The sequence below is a fragment of the Astyanax mexicanus genome, chromosome 4 (genome assembly GCF_023375975.1).
Source record: "Astyanax mexicanus isolate ESR-SI-001 chromosome 4, AstMex3_surface, whole genome shotgun sequence".
Lineage (NCBI taxonomy): Eukaryota > Metazoa > Chordata > Actinopteri > Characiformes > Acestrorhamphidae > Astyanax > Astyanax mexicanus.
In genome coordinates, this window is record NC_064411.1 from 12915490 (window position 1) to 12929904 (window position 14415).

A 14415-nucleotide genomic window follows, 5' to 3' on the forward strand; every position below is an offset into this window, starting at 1 on the left:
AAGACTCATGCTTTTCACTCCGGGGGCGGGGCCATGGCTGCCTAGCCCCTTCTCTGCGCTCGGATGAAGGGGTCAGGCTACGCGCATTGATTAGTAGTAAAACGGAGAGCGCATGCTGGATTAATTAAATATTTAGCTAACTATCATGGAAATAAGACACTTACTGAAGCAGTAACTGTAACGGATTACAGTTACCTATAATTTGTAATCTGATTACGTAACGCCGTTACATGTAATCCGTTACTTCCCAACACTGGAAAGCATACATAAATGCCAACACTGACATTTACAGGACATGCAACATGCCTGAAAGATAAAAAAATGTGGACAAGGCAGCAAACATAGTCTGTCCATCAAGCATTGAGACAAAGCTTCTCAGATCAGATCTGCAAAAGGCTTTGTGACTGTGCAGGAGCGAATAACATCAGTGAGTGTTTTAATAGCTGGGTAAACATTGCTTCATGAAAAAGGACTTCATACTAGTCATTGTAACTGGGGGTAAAAATGTATGAACTTGTTTTTAATATGTCTTAAAACAATTAAGTAATAAAGTAATTAATAAGGACTGCAATGCGAGCAGAAATCATCTTAGAAACAACTAGTAAGAAGTGCAATTTGTTGGTATTACTTATTAATTTAATTAATTGTTAATGGGGACCTGCAGATACTAAGTGGTGATAATCAGAAAATGATTGCTAGCAAACTATACTTTAAACTGACAGACAACCTCAACAACTAACAATAACCTGTCTTACTGAGATGTTCTTAGAAAATATTTTATTTCAGTGTGGAATGTTTTAGCTAGCTAGGTTAGCTAAATGTAACCACTTTATTTCAGTGTGGAATGTTTTAGCTAGCTAGGTTAGCTAATGTTAACTACTTTATTTCAGTGTGGAATGTTTTAGCTAGCTAGGTTAGCTAATGTCTAATTTATTTAAAAGTGGAACGATCTAGCTAGCTAGGTTGGCTAATGTTTACTTCATTTCAAACTGTAAAGATTTAGATAGCTAGGTTAACTAATGTTAAATATTTTATTTCAGAGTGGAATTGTTTAGCTAGCTAGGTTAGCTAATGTTAACTACTCTATTTCAGTGTGGAATGATTTAGTTAGCTTGGTTAGCTAATGTTTAATTTATTTGAAAGTGGAACGATCTAGCTAGCTAGGTTAACTAATATTAACTATATATCAGTGTGGAATGTTTCAGCTAGCTAGGTTAGCCAATGTTTACTTCATTTCAAAGTGGAAAGATTTAGTTAGCTAGGTTAGCTAATGTTAACTACATTATTTTAGTGTGGAATGTTTGAGTTAGCTAGGTTAGCTAATGTTAACTACTTTATTTTAGTGTGGAATGTTTGAGTTAGCTACTTTAGGTAATTTTAACTGCTTATAATTTCAGTGTGGAATCTTTATAGCTAGCTAGGTTAGCTAATATTAACAACTTTATTTCAGTGTGTACTCTTTCAGCTAGGTACTTTAGGTAATTTTAACCCCCTTTTTTTTCCAGTGTGGGATGTTTTAGCTAGCTAGGTTAGCTAATGTTAACTACATTATTTCAGTGTGGAATCTTTTAGCTAGCTAGGTTAGCTAATGTTAACTACTTTATTTCAGTGTGGAATGTTTGAGTTAGCTACTTTAGGTAATTTTAACTGCTTAATTTCAGTGTGGAATGTTTTAGATAGCTTGGTTAGCTAATGTTTGGTAATGTCAACTATGTTTCAGTGTGGAATGATTTAGCTAGCTAGCTAATGTTAACTACATTATTTCAGTGTGGAATATTTTAGTTATCTACTTTAGCTAACTTTATCTACTTTTTTCAGTTTGGAATGTCTTAGTTAGCTACATTAGCTAATATTAAAGTGGACATGAAACACTTCAATATTTAATATAATTCGCAAGATGAGTTTTTACTCTAACAAATTTTATAAGTTTAACAGTTGTCAGTGAAACTGAGTTAAAATAATAAGCAATCTAAACGTCATTTTTTAAGTAAGTGTAGCGCCATCTTGTTCCAGCGCTGTAAGTGACGTCTCGAGGTTGGTTCTCCAACACCTAACATATAAATAACTATTAGCCTACACTGGTTCCTTAATGGATAATAAAAGCCAAACCAAAAATAGATGCAAAGAGGGCACCTTTGTATTGCCCCTGGGTGTAGCAATATTGGGTGTAGTATAATTTTATAGGGTTAGCCACAATGCTAGGGTTAGTAGCGAGCATTTTCTACACGAAGACTATGGAGGAAAGGGTTTTTGAGTCAAGAGCATTAATTTAGTTGTTCGCTGGACAAATAAGCTGAAGTCCGAGGCTTTTTTCCTCCTTTTTAATTTTAACTCTGAACAGCTGGGATGTTCAGACCGTCCGACTGGAGTTACTATAAAAGCAGCAGCTGTGAGCTGCACGGAATGAGCCAAACCACACACAGCTGACAGTTAACAGATAACAAAGCTAGCATTAGCTACTTAGCCTGCTAAGTTAGTGAGCTAAATAGCTAATGCTAGCCTTTTTAAGATAGCTAGCCAATGCTAGCTTACACTAGCTAAATAAAGCTAGCTACCCAGCAAGCCTTTTAACTTACAAACTGAACGGTTTATCAACAATCAGTCTTAATGAACTCTGGACTTTACATGCTAAATATTTAAATGTATATAAACAGGCTAGTTTATGGGATGGCAATACCTGCTGTTGACGGGCTGCAGGGTTTCTGCATGGACCTCACATAGAGAGAGAATAGACACCTCCAAAAATTCTGGCTCTCAGACAAGCATCTGAAAAGTTCTGCTCAGGGTTCTGCAGGGAAGATCTCTGAGCAAATGGTCCACGTTAGCCTCCTGACAGCAAATACACTCGGTTGCAGTCGGCACGGCAGTGCAGTGACCGCATCTGCACTTGGTAAAGTTAGTGTTATGAACACGAAATGATGACCAATGAGTCAGAGCTTAGAATTTAAAATGTATGAAAGTTTACTGGAAAAATAGTTTCAGCATTACATATATATATAAATATATATTAGAAAAGAGTAAAAGTACATCAACGAGTGAATGTCCTGGAATATCAAACGTACGAGAAAACATAACATTAATTTCAATAAACATCATCTGGATCAGATTCTTTTTGCTGAACCTGTAAAATCCATTGTTAAATTCAGTTCATGTTTATTTCTGGTGGAATGTGTCCCAAGTGACAGAGTGAAACATTTGTGTAGGATAAGGTGTTCTGTCTGAAAGATTTTTATTGCCGTGGAACAAATTTGGGACAGTTTTCTCTCCTGTGTGAATGCGCTGATGATTTTTAAGTTGACTCTGTGTAGCAAAACTCTTCTCACAATCTGAACAGTGATACGGTTTCTCTACTGTGTGAATGCGCTGGTGTTTTTTAAGATCATTCTGGGTAGTAAAAATCTTCCCACAGTCTGAGCAGTAATATGGTTTTACTCCTGTGTGAATGCGCTGGTGTATTTTGAGATTGCTCTGTTGATTAAAACTCCTCCCACAGTCTGAGCAGTGATACGGTTTCTCTCCTGTGTGAATGCGTTGGTGTATTTTGAGATTACTCTGTTGATTAAAACTCTTCCCACAGTCTGAGCAGTGATACGGTTTCTCTCCTGTGTGAATGCGCTGGTGTTGTTGGAGAGTACTCTGTTGATTAAAACTCTTCCCACAGTCTGAGCAGTGGTACGGTTCCTCTCCTGTGTGAATGCGCTGGTGCAGTTTGAGATGACCCTGTTGATTAAAACTCTTCCCACAGTCTGAGCAGTAATATGGTTTCTCTCCTGTGTGAATGCGCTGGTGTTGTTTAAGTTCACTCTGGGTAGTAAAAATCTTCCCACAGTCTGAGCAGTGATACGGTTTCTCTCCTGTGTGAATGCGCTGGTGCAGTTTGAGATGACCCTGTTGATTAAAACTCTTCCCACAGTCTGAGCAGTGGTACGGTTTCTCTCCTGTGTGAATGCGCTGATGTGTTTTGAAAGTACTCTGTTGATTAAAATTCTTCCCACAGTCTGAGCAGTGATACGGTTTCTCTCCTGTGTGAATGCGCTGGTGTTGTTGGAAATGACTCTGTCGATTAAAACTCCCCCCACAGTCTGAGCAGTGATACGGTTTCTCTCCTGTGTGAATGCGCTGGTGGAGTTTGAGAGTACTCTGTTCAGTAAAACTCTTTCCACAGTCTGAGCAGTGATATGGTTTCTCTCCTGTGTGAATGCGCTGGTGTTTTTTGAGATCACTCTGTTTAGTAAAACTCTTGACAGAGTGCTGATGTTTCTCCATGTCGGGACTTGGCTTTATTTGTCTGTTAAATGTAGCAAACTATTTTTGTGTGTTCTCCAGATTCTTCAGGATTGCTTGTGCTTCCCCTCTTTCAGCAGTTTAACTTTGATCTTTTGATAAATATCCTGGTTGTTGGTGGTGAATTTCAGGAGAATATTTTCATTTCTGGAAAAGACAAAAATGCCAGTGAATATTAAAATAAAAGCAAGTCATTTAACGGAACAGAACTGCCTAAATCAGTTAAACCATAGACTGTATATATCTGGACAGAGCATCATTTCTCAAAAGTGAAGCCACCACAGGTCGGGCGCCCCCTGCTGTTCGGCTGCAGAAAGCTGTGTAACTCCACCCATCCCCATGGGTTTCAATGGCAAAACAGACAACTCTCAATCACGTTTTTTTTTTCTAGTATACTGTAATAGGCTCTATGCACGTAAGACTTCCGCCTTCATCTATACCGGCATTTTCATTTCCGGTTAGCTATAAGTGCATTGTAAACAATGGCATTTTACATACAGTGTTTGCATCATTGCATTTTGTTAAGATATAAGATGCGGTCCAATCCGAAGACAGCTGCCTAGGTAGTCATTGCCTTCAAAGGCAATGACTCCCTTGTTCGGCAGCATTTTCACCCATAAAGGATATTATGAGGCAGCGCGTTCGGGACACGCTCTGGAGTCAGCATACCGCATCACGTCTAGCGCGCGGTGCTCGTGAGCTCTGTTTACTAATAACTAAAGTTATTAACCACTTACCTCAGGATAAATCTTAAAGCAACGGCAGATATTTTTTTTACTCACCCAAATATTACAGATTAACTTTAATATTCCTGATTTACTTTAATTATACACTTTCCCTCACTTCATACTCCGAGTATGGTCAGTTTTATTTATATATTTAATTTATTTTTGATTACCTGCTTTACAGAAATGCATGAGTAATGAAACCATAATATAACAAATATTTTATGTAAGCCATCAAAGCTAAATTAACAAACTAAGCTACGTGTCACACAGTTTTGCCTTTTAGTTGCATAAATAAGAAACATAACATGTTTCAAAAACTTCTTTATTTGCAAATAATTGTGACATTTACCCATACCCACTAGTTGAGATGTGATACTAAAATAAGCATAATGACACTAAAAACACAACAAGCAAAAAAACTTTATTAAATTCACAGAAAAAAACTCTACATAAAAGGAGCTAACGCTGCCTCCAGCCGGTCTGACCGGAGTTCATCTTTCCTGGCCCATGTTCATCCCTGTGAACAAAATAATCTGAATTAGAAACAGAGCTAACAGCGCTTAATTCCACTATTTACACATTAAATCACTTAGTTACACGTTAATCCACAGTTACTCAATCTAACAGTTAAACTATTTACACATTAAATAACTTATACGTAACAGTGACTTAAAACAGTTAAAGGTTTTGTAATACTGGACGGCCGGGTTATCTTAGTTTCCTAGCGGGGTTTCTTCAGCACTGCAGCCGCGTTTGGTACTCTGTAAGTCGGCTAGATGCGTGTTAGCTTACCCGGTAAATTAGCGCGATAAGCTAATGGTAGCTTCACCTGGTCAGGTCTTACATTACATAACGTACAGGCAAAAACAACACTGGAAAACAACTTAAAAGAGTCTAAAACATACTAGTCTGATAAACACACGCAGCGGTGAGTGGGAATACAGGAGAAAATTACTTACATTTGTAGAGACACTCCCTGGCAGTGCCGGCTCCGTCCACCATGTATTTATCTGAGCGCTGGAGCGCTGATCTGGTGAAATTCATCATAAAGCATGCATCTCACGCTGCTTTCAGAATAGGGATAAAATAGGGCAGATCCCCATGTAGGAGCACAGGCTACCTTCCGATATAATATTGCATTTGCGTTCGCTATAAACTCCACATATCCTGTAGTACTCGCTGCTAAAAATGCAAACAGGAAGTAAGAGTGCCGGTATAAACCAAAGCGGAAATATGTCACTGCTGCTGATGCTTAGAGCCTATTCTACCTCCATTATTTAAATGCAACAGTAACCTCTGCTTATATTGTCAAAATTTTATATCCCCACAGAACTCGTTTTTTAAAACGTTATTCAGCTCTATTCAAAAAAGGTGTGGTTATTGTAAAAGGGCTGCTTATGGGCGGGACCAATAACAGACCGTCAGCTCCGCTCCGCCCCGCTCTGCAGTCTGTGACCGCGAGGCAGCCCTCAGGGGCGGGGTTATTCAAATGAGTAGGTTGCTATCCACAGTCTTTCTCCCTCCTCTGGTCACTATTGCGCAGAATCGGGTGTCAGGATCGCCAACATGGCGGAAGATTTTGGCTTCATTTTCATTGAATGAATGGGAACGGAGACACGGCTTCCATCTTTTTTTACAGTCTCTGAGTTAAACTATACAGATAAAACTACAGGGACATCTTCATATTTCCATAAAAAGGGGGGCGCTGGTGGTCTTCCAGCCACCTGTTTAGTGCCTTTATAAGGACTTCCCACTGTTCAGACACTCTTAATTCTGTTCTGGTCTCACTAGAAACTGAGAACTTAAAGAAAGAAAGAAAGAAAGAAAGAAACGTGCCAAAAAAACAACATGCAGTGGTTTGAATCACGGTGCCGAAGCTTGATTCGTTCTACATTGATCATGTGACCAATGATGTCCGAAGCCTTTTCCTTTACACTAAATTATAAAATATTTCATGCATCTTAAACAATGACAGTAATTAGGGTTGGGCGATGTCTCCTCAATGGGCAGATGACAATGTTTACAGTGAAACAACGCGATTGTCGATGATGTTGGGTTGGGCGGAGGGGGGGTGCTGACCGAGCATTGACTGGTGTGTCACGGGAGCGTGTAGGGTACTACAATCAAAAATGTTGGAGTACCGAATACTACATACTGGGCAGTGTGTAGTATGCAGTACATACTAGTGCAGTATGCAGTATAGTTGTATGCCATTCCAAATACAGCCAGTGTTTAAAACTAAAGTTTTTTTAAAACTTATAAATGCATGAAATAATGTAGATAATAAAATAAGTAATAAATTGTACTATTGTGGAATAGTACAGTATAAAACATGCTGTCAGCAGCTGAAATAAATATTTTTTCTTTAAAATGTTACATCTGTTCAACCTTAAGTCACGTTGTTAGGCATATCTGTATATGTAACAAAATATTTTAAATACAGGTAACATTAACAATTAGTTTACATCAGTCAACTGTGCTTACAACAGTAAGAAACACTGTAAAATTTTTAATTAATGCTTCAACTAGTTATTACATGACAAAAGTTAGACATTATTCACCATTAAAATTCCTAAAAACTCACGACTTAGTTAACAGGATCTACTACATTTTTAAACATTGGTAATTTAGAAATATGTGATGTCTTGTTTAGAGTCATTTAAAGGTCACCTTCCGTCGTTTTTTCTTTCATTTTAAAATGTCTAGTTGTGGTCTCTAGTATGAATGAATGACGTGAGCCGTTTTTGTAAAAAAAAAGTGCTCAGGTGTCTCTGTATAGCTCTTTTTTAATGGACTGTTTTAGGGGTGTGTCCAAAATGACCGGATTCCAGCTTTGCTCATGAATATTCATACATGCAAACAGCATGCAAATATCTCTCCTCTGATTGGCTAGGATCACTGCGACGCCCGTCCACCGCTCTGCCGCTCACTGCCTCCCACCTCCTAACTGATGAGCGGTGATGTTGCGTCGCTTCAGCTCCGCCTCTGGGAGTTTCTCGAGCCAAGGTGGGCTGGTCTGTGAGTTTCTGCCTACGTAGGCAGAAAGATAATTCAAAATTCACCCGTTTTTCGGAGGGGGGGAGGGGGGATTTCTTTGCTTAGCTCCTGCAGACAATGGGGGCTGCAAAACCGTTTAATGTGCAGGTGTACACATTCAACTCGGAGAGACCTACTGTATTCCACAAAAAACAAGAAAAATCGGATTTTCGCGGAAGGTGAGCTTTAACAAATTTATGTCAGATATTGTGGACACATTTTTAGAAATCCACTTATTCTGATGCATTTTACATCATAATGCCAAATATTTCTCAAGCCAAATGTAGCAGCTCGTCTGCTGCTCTAGTATGCTTGTTAAAGAGCAGACGGAGAGGCAGGTCTCATTCTCTCCTCCTGCCTTTATTCTCTCTACACGTTTACACCAAAAAATAACCCAGCAGATTATTAAGTGTCTGCAACTGCATATACATCTCCTACATATCACCGACTCAATCCCGCACGTTCTGCCTGACCTGCGCAGCGCATCAATTAATTCATGCGTTGAGCTTTAAACGCGCAGATAAGCTGTAACTGGTGGATCAGCACAAAAATCACAGTGTGATTTATTACATTAAAACACAGAAAATTTTCTTCTGCTGAACCTGACAGATCCCGAGAACAGCGGGGGGAATTCTCGCCAACCCGAGTTCATGCATCGGGTCAGACAGGCTGGAGTTCAGGCTGGGGTTTAGGCTCATGTTGAGGCAGAAAATCTAAACTATAGTAGTCGGTTCAGCAGAACAAAACGTTGAGAAAGAACCACAACATACCTGCACATACACAACAAAAATAATCCCAGTCGATTATTAAGCATCTGCAACTGGATATACATCTATACATCTATAAAATAAGAGTAAATACAGCACATGAGCACACATTTTCAGGCTCAGTCACATGTAGTGCTTTGGTGCTGAAACGGCTGTACCTCAGAGCTGATAACCCGACCGGGGCAGAAATAATTAATTATTAAGCAAAATATGCTTTAATGCCCGCTAAAAATGCACAGAAGAGTGACTAGAACTGATGTAAGAGCTCATTTTGCCAGTAACTTTTCTTAAAAATACTTATATTTGCTTAAAACAGCACTTTTTCACGGAGCTCCTCAGCTCTGTTTACCTCCTGCGCTGCATTCAAGCTCCTCTGGAGCTACGGGGGCCGCGGAGGGACAATTAATAAAAACACGCAGTTCTCTTGTTGGTGCAGGGAATTGTAGTTCAAAATAGAATCACAGAAAAATAATGACCTTTTTACTGTTACAACACATCAAACAACCTCCAACAAGAGAGAAAAAGAGAAACTTCTCCATACCTTCTGTAGTTCAGCTGATCCTGCTCTTCCTCCGGCGCTCCAGCTACAGACCCCCCAGCTCAGCCTCATCCGGGGTATGTAGAGCCCCGCCCCCTCCCCCGCTACATCACATTATACCCCATCACCGCTAGAGGGAGCCCGCGAGGGAGTCCTCAATGCATGGAGCTGAATGGAGCTAAACAGCTAAAACTCTCATTTAAAACACTGTAGAACTACTTCTCTGGAGTTTTCCTTTAATTTTACAAAGTAGAACAAAGTATTTCACTAAAATAGGAAAGAAAACATGCCCCTATATTTCTATTTTCTAAAACTAATGTTTTTTATTCAGTAGATTTACTAGCATTACTGCTACTGCCCACTAAACATTAGACGTCTTATGGACGTGCAGATCATGTCTATATTGCGTCGGTCGGTCCAAGACCAATTCTGTACGTCTACACGACGTGCAAACTAGGTCCGCTATTTGGACGTCTAACTATGACCCCACTTGGACGTCAATATGCAGTTAAACATTTGAACGTCGGACTAGGTCACTTTTTTGGACGTCATGGGGACGTCTAATACAGGTGCAGGAAATTAACATTATTTAAGAATATATTTATTTTTAAATGTATGTCAAAATTGTTGTTATCAATATTGTTAATCACTATGAATATAGATTATTTATGATTAAGCATCTTTTATTTCTAATTATTTATTTGAGTATTATATTTTTTATCTATTTAATTAATTAACGAATGTAGGTATTTATTTACGTATGTTTTTATTTTTATTTGGAAATGCAATTTATGTGGAAAATTGTTAAGTTGATTTCAACCAGTCAACACCACTCTGATTTGCTGAGACCGCACGTCATCATAAACTCCACTCTGATATGCCGAGGCAAAACACGCTAAACATTTTTTGGCTGCTGCAGTAGCTCAGCTCAGCTCAGCTCATTCAGTTCAGCTCGCTCAGCTCAGCTCCGCTCCGGACCGGACTCAGCTGCCAAGCTATAAGGTAAGACGATATGTATAAGTTAATGTATTTGTAGTGTTAGTTGTTTTAGCTCTGTGGTCTTAACCTGAACCTGCTGGCGTTGCCTCTCTTCCCAGGTAGTTAGCTAACTAGCTAGCTAGCTAACGATAGCTAAACAGTGGCCATAGTTAAAATGGAATTGGAATTACTTTTGAGAACGACCGTAATGCAAATAATATTTACTGTAACCGAAGCTTTAACGTAGAAGCATTGTCCGGTCATTAAGTCAATGCACTAACCAGAGCTAGGCTGATAAGCCAATCTAAGCTAAATCAAAGAACCGTCTTTGGCTAAATTCGCTAAGCTAGCGTTAAGTTATATAAGTTTGTGGCACCCACAATTAACCTAGGCAACTGGGGGCAATATCAAGTGCATTTTGAATAGCCTGAAGAAGTAAGTTTATGTTAATATTACATAAATAAGGCAATTTAAAATAGTTTGTTGTGGGAAAACATTTATTAAAATAGCTTAATATGATGTGTGAGAATTAAAACGGCACGATAATTCTGGTCAGGTGTTAAATGTGTATTTTCGCCTTTAGCTTAGCGTTAGCTTATCGTTAGCTTAGCATTAGCTAAGCCATAGCATGAAGAAGTAAGTTTATGTGAATATTACATAAATAAGGCAATTTAAAATAGTTTGTTGTGGGAAAAAATTAATTAAAATAGCTTAATATGATGTGTGAGAATTAAAACGGCACGATAATTCTCGTCAGGTGTTAAATGTGTATTCCCGCCGTTAGCTTAGCGTTAGCTAAGCCATAGCATGAAGAAGTAAGTTTATGTGAATATTACATAAATAAGGCAATTTAAAATAGTTTGTTGTGGGAAAAAAAATATTAAAATAGCTTAATATGATGTGTGAGAATTAAAACGGCACGATAATTCTCGTCAGGTGTTAAATGTGTATTCCCGCCTTTAGCTTAGCGTTAGCTTATCGTTAGCTTAGCATTAGCTAAGCCATAGCATGAAGAAGTAAGTTTGTGAATATTACATAAATAAGGCAATTTAAAATAGTTTGTTGTGGGAAAAAATTAATTAAAATAGCTTAATATGATGTGTGAGAATAAAAACGGCACGATAATTCTGGTCAGGTGTTAAATGTGTATTCCCGCCTTTAGCTTAGCGTTAGCTAAGCCATAGCATGAAGAAGTAAGTTTATGTTAATATTACATAAATAAGGCAATTTAAAATAGTTTGTTGTGGGAAAAAAATAAATGGCCATCTTCAACATTTTCTGAGATTTCTAATTTGTCTTTTTCTACTTGTGCAGATGGAGTCATGAAATGTGACGGGACAGCCACCGAGGACTTCATACTTCGGAGCATCTCAAACATGCACCACAAAGACGTGGAGGACACACCGCTGTCTCTCAGGACCTAGAATCTTAATGAAAGTATAATGATGTTAAGGGAAGGTGTAATGGAAAGGTGTAATGTAAAGTTGTAATGGTGTTAAGGGAAGGTGTAGTGGAAAGGTGTGATAGTGTTGAGGGAAGGTGTAATAGTGTTGAGGGAAGGGGTAATGTTAAAGGTGTAATAGTGTTAAGGGAAGGTATAATATTGTTAAGGGAAGGTGTAATGCAGGGGTCTCAAACTCATTTTTGCCGAGGGCCACATTGACATATTGGCTGTCCTCTGAGGGCCAGATGTAACTTATAAATATAAGAAAATGTAACCAGATGTAATATAAAATGAATGTAATTACTCCTTAATGTTAAATAACTCTCAATATACTATTTATTCAATCAAATATTACAGTTGCATGGAAAAATGTTTGCTTGTTGCTCTATTAACATAAATCCTTTTAATTTGTCATGTTATGAAATCCAAAAACTCCATCAATCAATAACCAAACTATTCAAGTGAATAGAAATTACATCAAGTACAAGTTATATTAACTTTGATCAAAACGTTTGATACTGAAATAAGGCTTAATAAATATAAAATCAAAAATTGTGAGCTGTGACAGATTTAGCATTTCCTCAGATTTAGCAGTTCCTCATCCAACCACTAGTCGGAGCTGCAGCTGCAGCACCACAAGCCCGCAGTCTTTGCTTAGTCAGAGCTACAGCCCAGCCACGGGCTACAGGACTCAGCTGAGCCTGTCTGGAGCGTTTTGAAAATTTTAAGTTCTTCTGTGTATGAAATAAAATAACCCCACTAACCGGATAATACAGCTCTCTACAGTTCATCTTTCAGCCCGAGCAGCTAACAGCAGCAGTTTAGAGCAGCGTCACGGAGGCACTGCTCGGATTACATTATAAACAGGTCAGTTAGCGCGCTGCTAACCTCAGGATGTTTATAACTACGGAGTTTAGTGGACACACCACGGCAGCAAGGTTAGACTGTTGAAGGCTACTGAAGACTACTAAAGCAGGCAACGCAGCGTAAGCAAAAAAAAAAACAAAAACCACACACACACACCAAAATACAAGTTAAGATAAAATATGAAAACGAACATAATAAAGCATAAATAATTAAATTGAATTGCGGGCCAGATGTATGTTTATTTTGTTAACCCGTGAGGGGCCGTATGAAACCGCGTGGGCCGGTACTTTGAGACCCCTGGTGTAATGTAAAGGTGTAGTAGTGTTGAGGGAAGGTATAATATTGTTAAGGGAAGGTGTAATAGTTTTGAGGGAAGGTGTAATAGTTTTGAGGGAAGGTGTAATGTAAAGCTGTAATAGTGTTGAGGGAAGGTATAATATTGTTAAGGGAAGGTGTAATGTAAAGCTGTAATAGTTTTAAGGGAAGGTAAATGTTTAGTGAAATTGTTATGGTGTGAATCTAAGGTGTATGTTATGTTGATGTAAAATAAAGGCATTAACCCCAAATGAGATTTACTCATTATGTTTATTATTATATTAATGTTTCCCCAAACAGAAAGGGTCAATTTAAAATCAACAGTGGTAAGATGGGGGTAATTAATTTATCCCTTGCTTTTACTGGTTCTTTGCAGGTTGACATGTTTTGAAAAAAGTGAGAGGGTTGAAATGCAATTTATTTGTAAAGCATATTGTGTATAACTAACGTGCATAACTAGTTCCAGAAGGTTGTGAACCTGTTCCAGTAATTGTTTGGCTTAGCTTTGTATGCGTTTCCAGTTAACTGCTGAAGCTGGAACAATGGAACAGTTGCCACCGTCTGAAATGGCACTACAGTTATGCAGGGAGCCTCAAAGTAGTTGGTCTATAAAAACGTATACATGTAAATTTCACGTAGAAAAGACGTCCACAACGACTTAATTTAAACTAGAATTAGCCCTTATCCGGAGGTCTGGGGGACGTCAATACTGGACGTGCAGAAGACGTCAGAAAAAAGACGTCGTCTGGCGTCACAGTCTGCACCTTCAGGAGACCAAAATTGGACGTGCAAAAATGACCTAGAAAAGACGTCGTTTCAACGTCTCTTTGTTTAGTGGGTGATGTTGATTCAGCGTTGGAACTGCTCGTTATGTCTAACATTGAATAAATGTTGAATAAACAACTGAGGCCAACCCAAAATCAACGCTCATTCAACATTGAATTACTGCTAGGAATAATCATTGAATCAACATTGATTTCTGATGTTGATTTAGCATTGAAACTGCTTGTTATGTCTGACATTGAATAAATGTTGAATAAACAACTGAGGCCAACCCAAAATCAACCCTCATTCAACATTGAATTACTGCTAGGAATAATCATTGAATCAACATTGATTTCTGATGTTGATTTAGCATTGAAACTGCTCATTATGTCTGACATTGAATTAATGTTGAATAAACAACCATGGCCAATCCAAAATCAATTTTCAATCAAAAGCTAAATGCAGTAAAAATTATTACAAACTTGTAGTTGATTCAATATTGATTCAAACAACTTAATATATAAAATGACCCTTTACTCCACAAAATAAAACTCAAAGCATAATTAAATTTAGTTACATTACTTTATTTCACAAAATTACTTAGCAATAAAACATTTTGAATTGATTTACCAGTTTAGGGTACAACCCATACTGGTTATGACAACAAACTTTTTTTGCAGTAAACAGCAACGT

General features: G+C 38.2%; 3 protein-coding genes and 1 long non-coding RNA gene across 15 annotated transcripts in view; 1 reads left to right on the top strand and 3 right to left on the bottom strand.

Moving 5' to 3' along the window:
* The window catches only part of LOC125801596 (uncharacterized), a 68875-nt gene extending 56047 nt beyond the window's left edge, over positions 1–12828 (top strand). The window contains exon 2 of the long non-coding RNA XR_007438794.1: positions 12264–12828. This is a non-coding gene — a long non-coding RNA (uncharacterized LOC125801596). The remainder of the gene's footprint in view (positions 1–12263) is intronic.
* Positions 1–14415, bottom strand: part of LOC111196715 (zinc finger protein 484-like) — a 353380-nt gene that overhangs the window by 187782 nt on the left and 151183 nt on the right. The window contains exon 1 of one of the 6 annotated variants that reach the window (XM_049477425.1): positions 9357–9404. The exons of 3 other annotated variants lie outside the window; for them this stretch is intronic. The gene's annotated coding sequence lies outside the window, so the exon portion shown is untranslated. Of the gene's footprint in view, positions 1–7400; positions 7673–8818; positions 8838–9356; positions 9405–14415 lie in introns of those variants that run through there. 2 more of the 6 variants (XM_049477428.1, XM_049477420.1) reach the window with 2 other exon arrangements.
* LOC125801418 (zinc finger protein 239-like) overlaps positions 1–14415 on the bottom strand; it is a 203934-nt gene that overhangs the window by 77376 nt on the left and 112143 nt on the right. The window lies entirely within an intron of this gene.
* Positions 420–14415, bottom strand: part of LOC125801283 (zinc finger protein 239-like) — a 232390-nt gene continuing 218394 nt past the window's right edge. For 2 of the 7 annotated variants that reach the window (XM_049477748.1, XM_049477750.1), the window contains exons 2-3: positions 5462–5529; positions 420–4431 (exon numbers count right to left, since the gene is read on the bottom strand). In XM_049477748.1, the coding sequence (XP_049333705.1) occupies positions 3154–4266 (1113 nt within the window). In that variant the 5' untranslated portion in view covers positions 4267–4431; positions 5462–5529 and the 3' untranslated portion in view covers positions 420–3153. Of the gene's footprint in view, positions 4432–5461; positions 5936–5971; positions 6834–9356; positions 9422–14415 lie in introns of those variants that run through there. The other 5 variants (XM_049477749.1, XM_049477746.1, XM_049477745.1 and 2 more) reach the window with 5 other exon arrangements.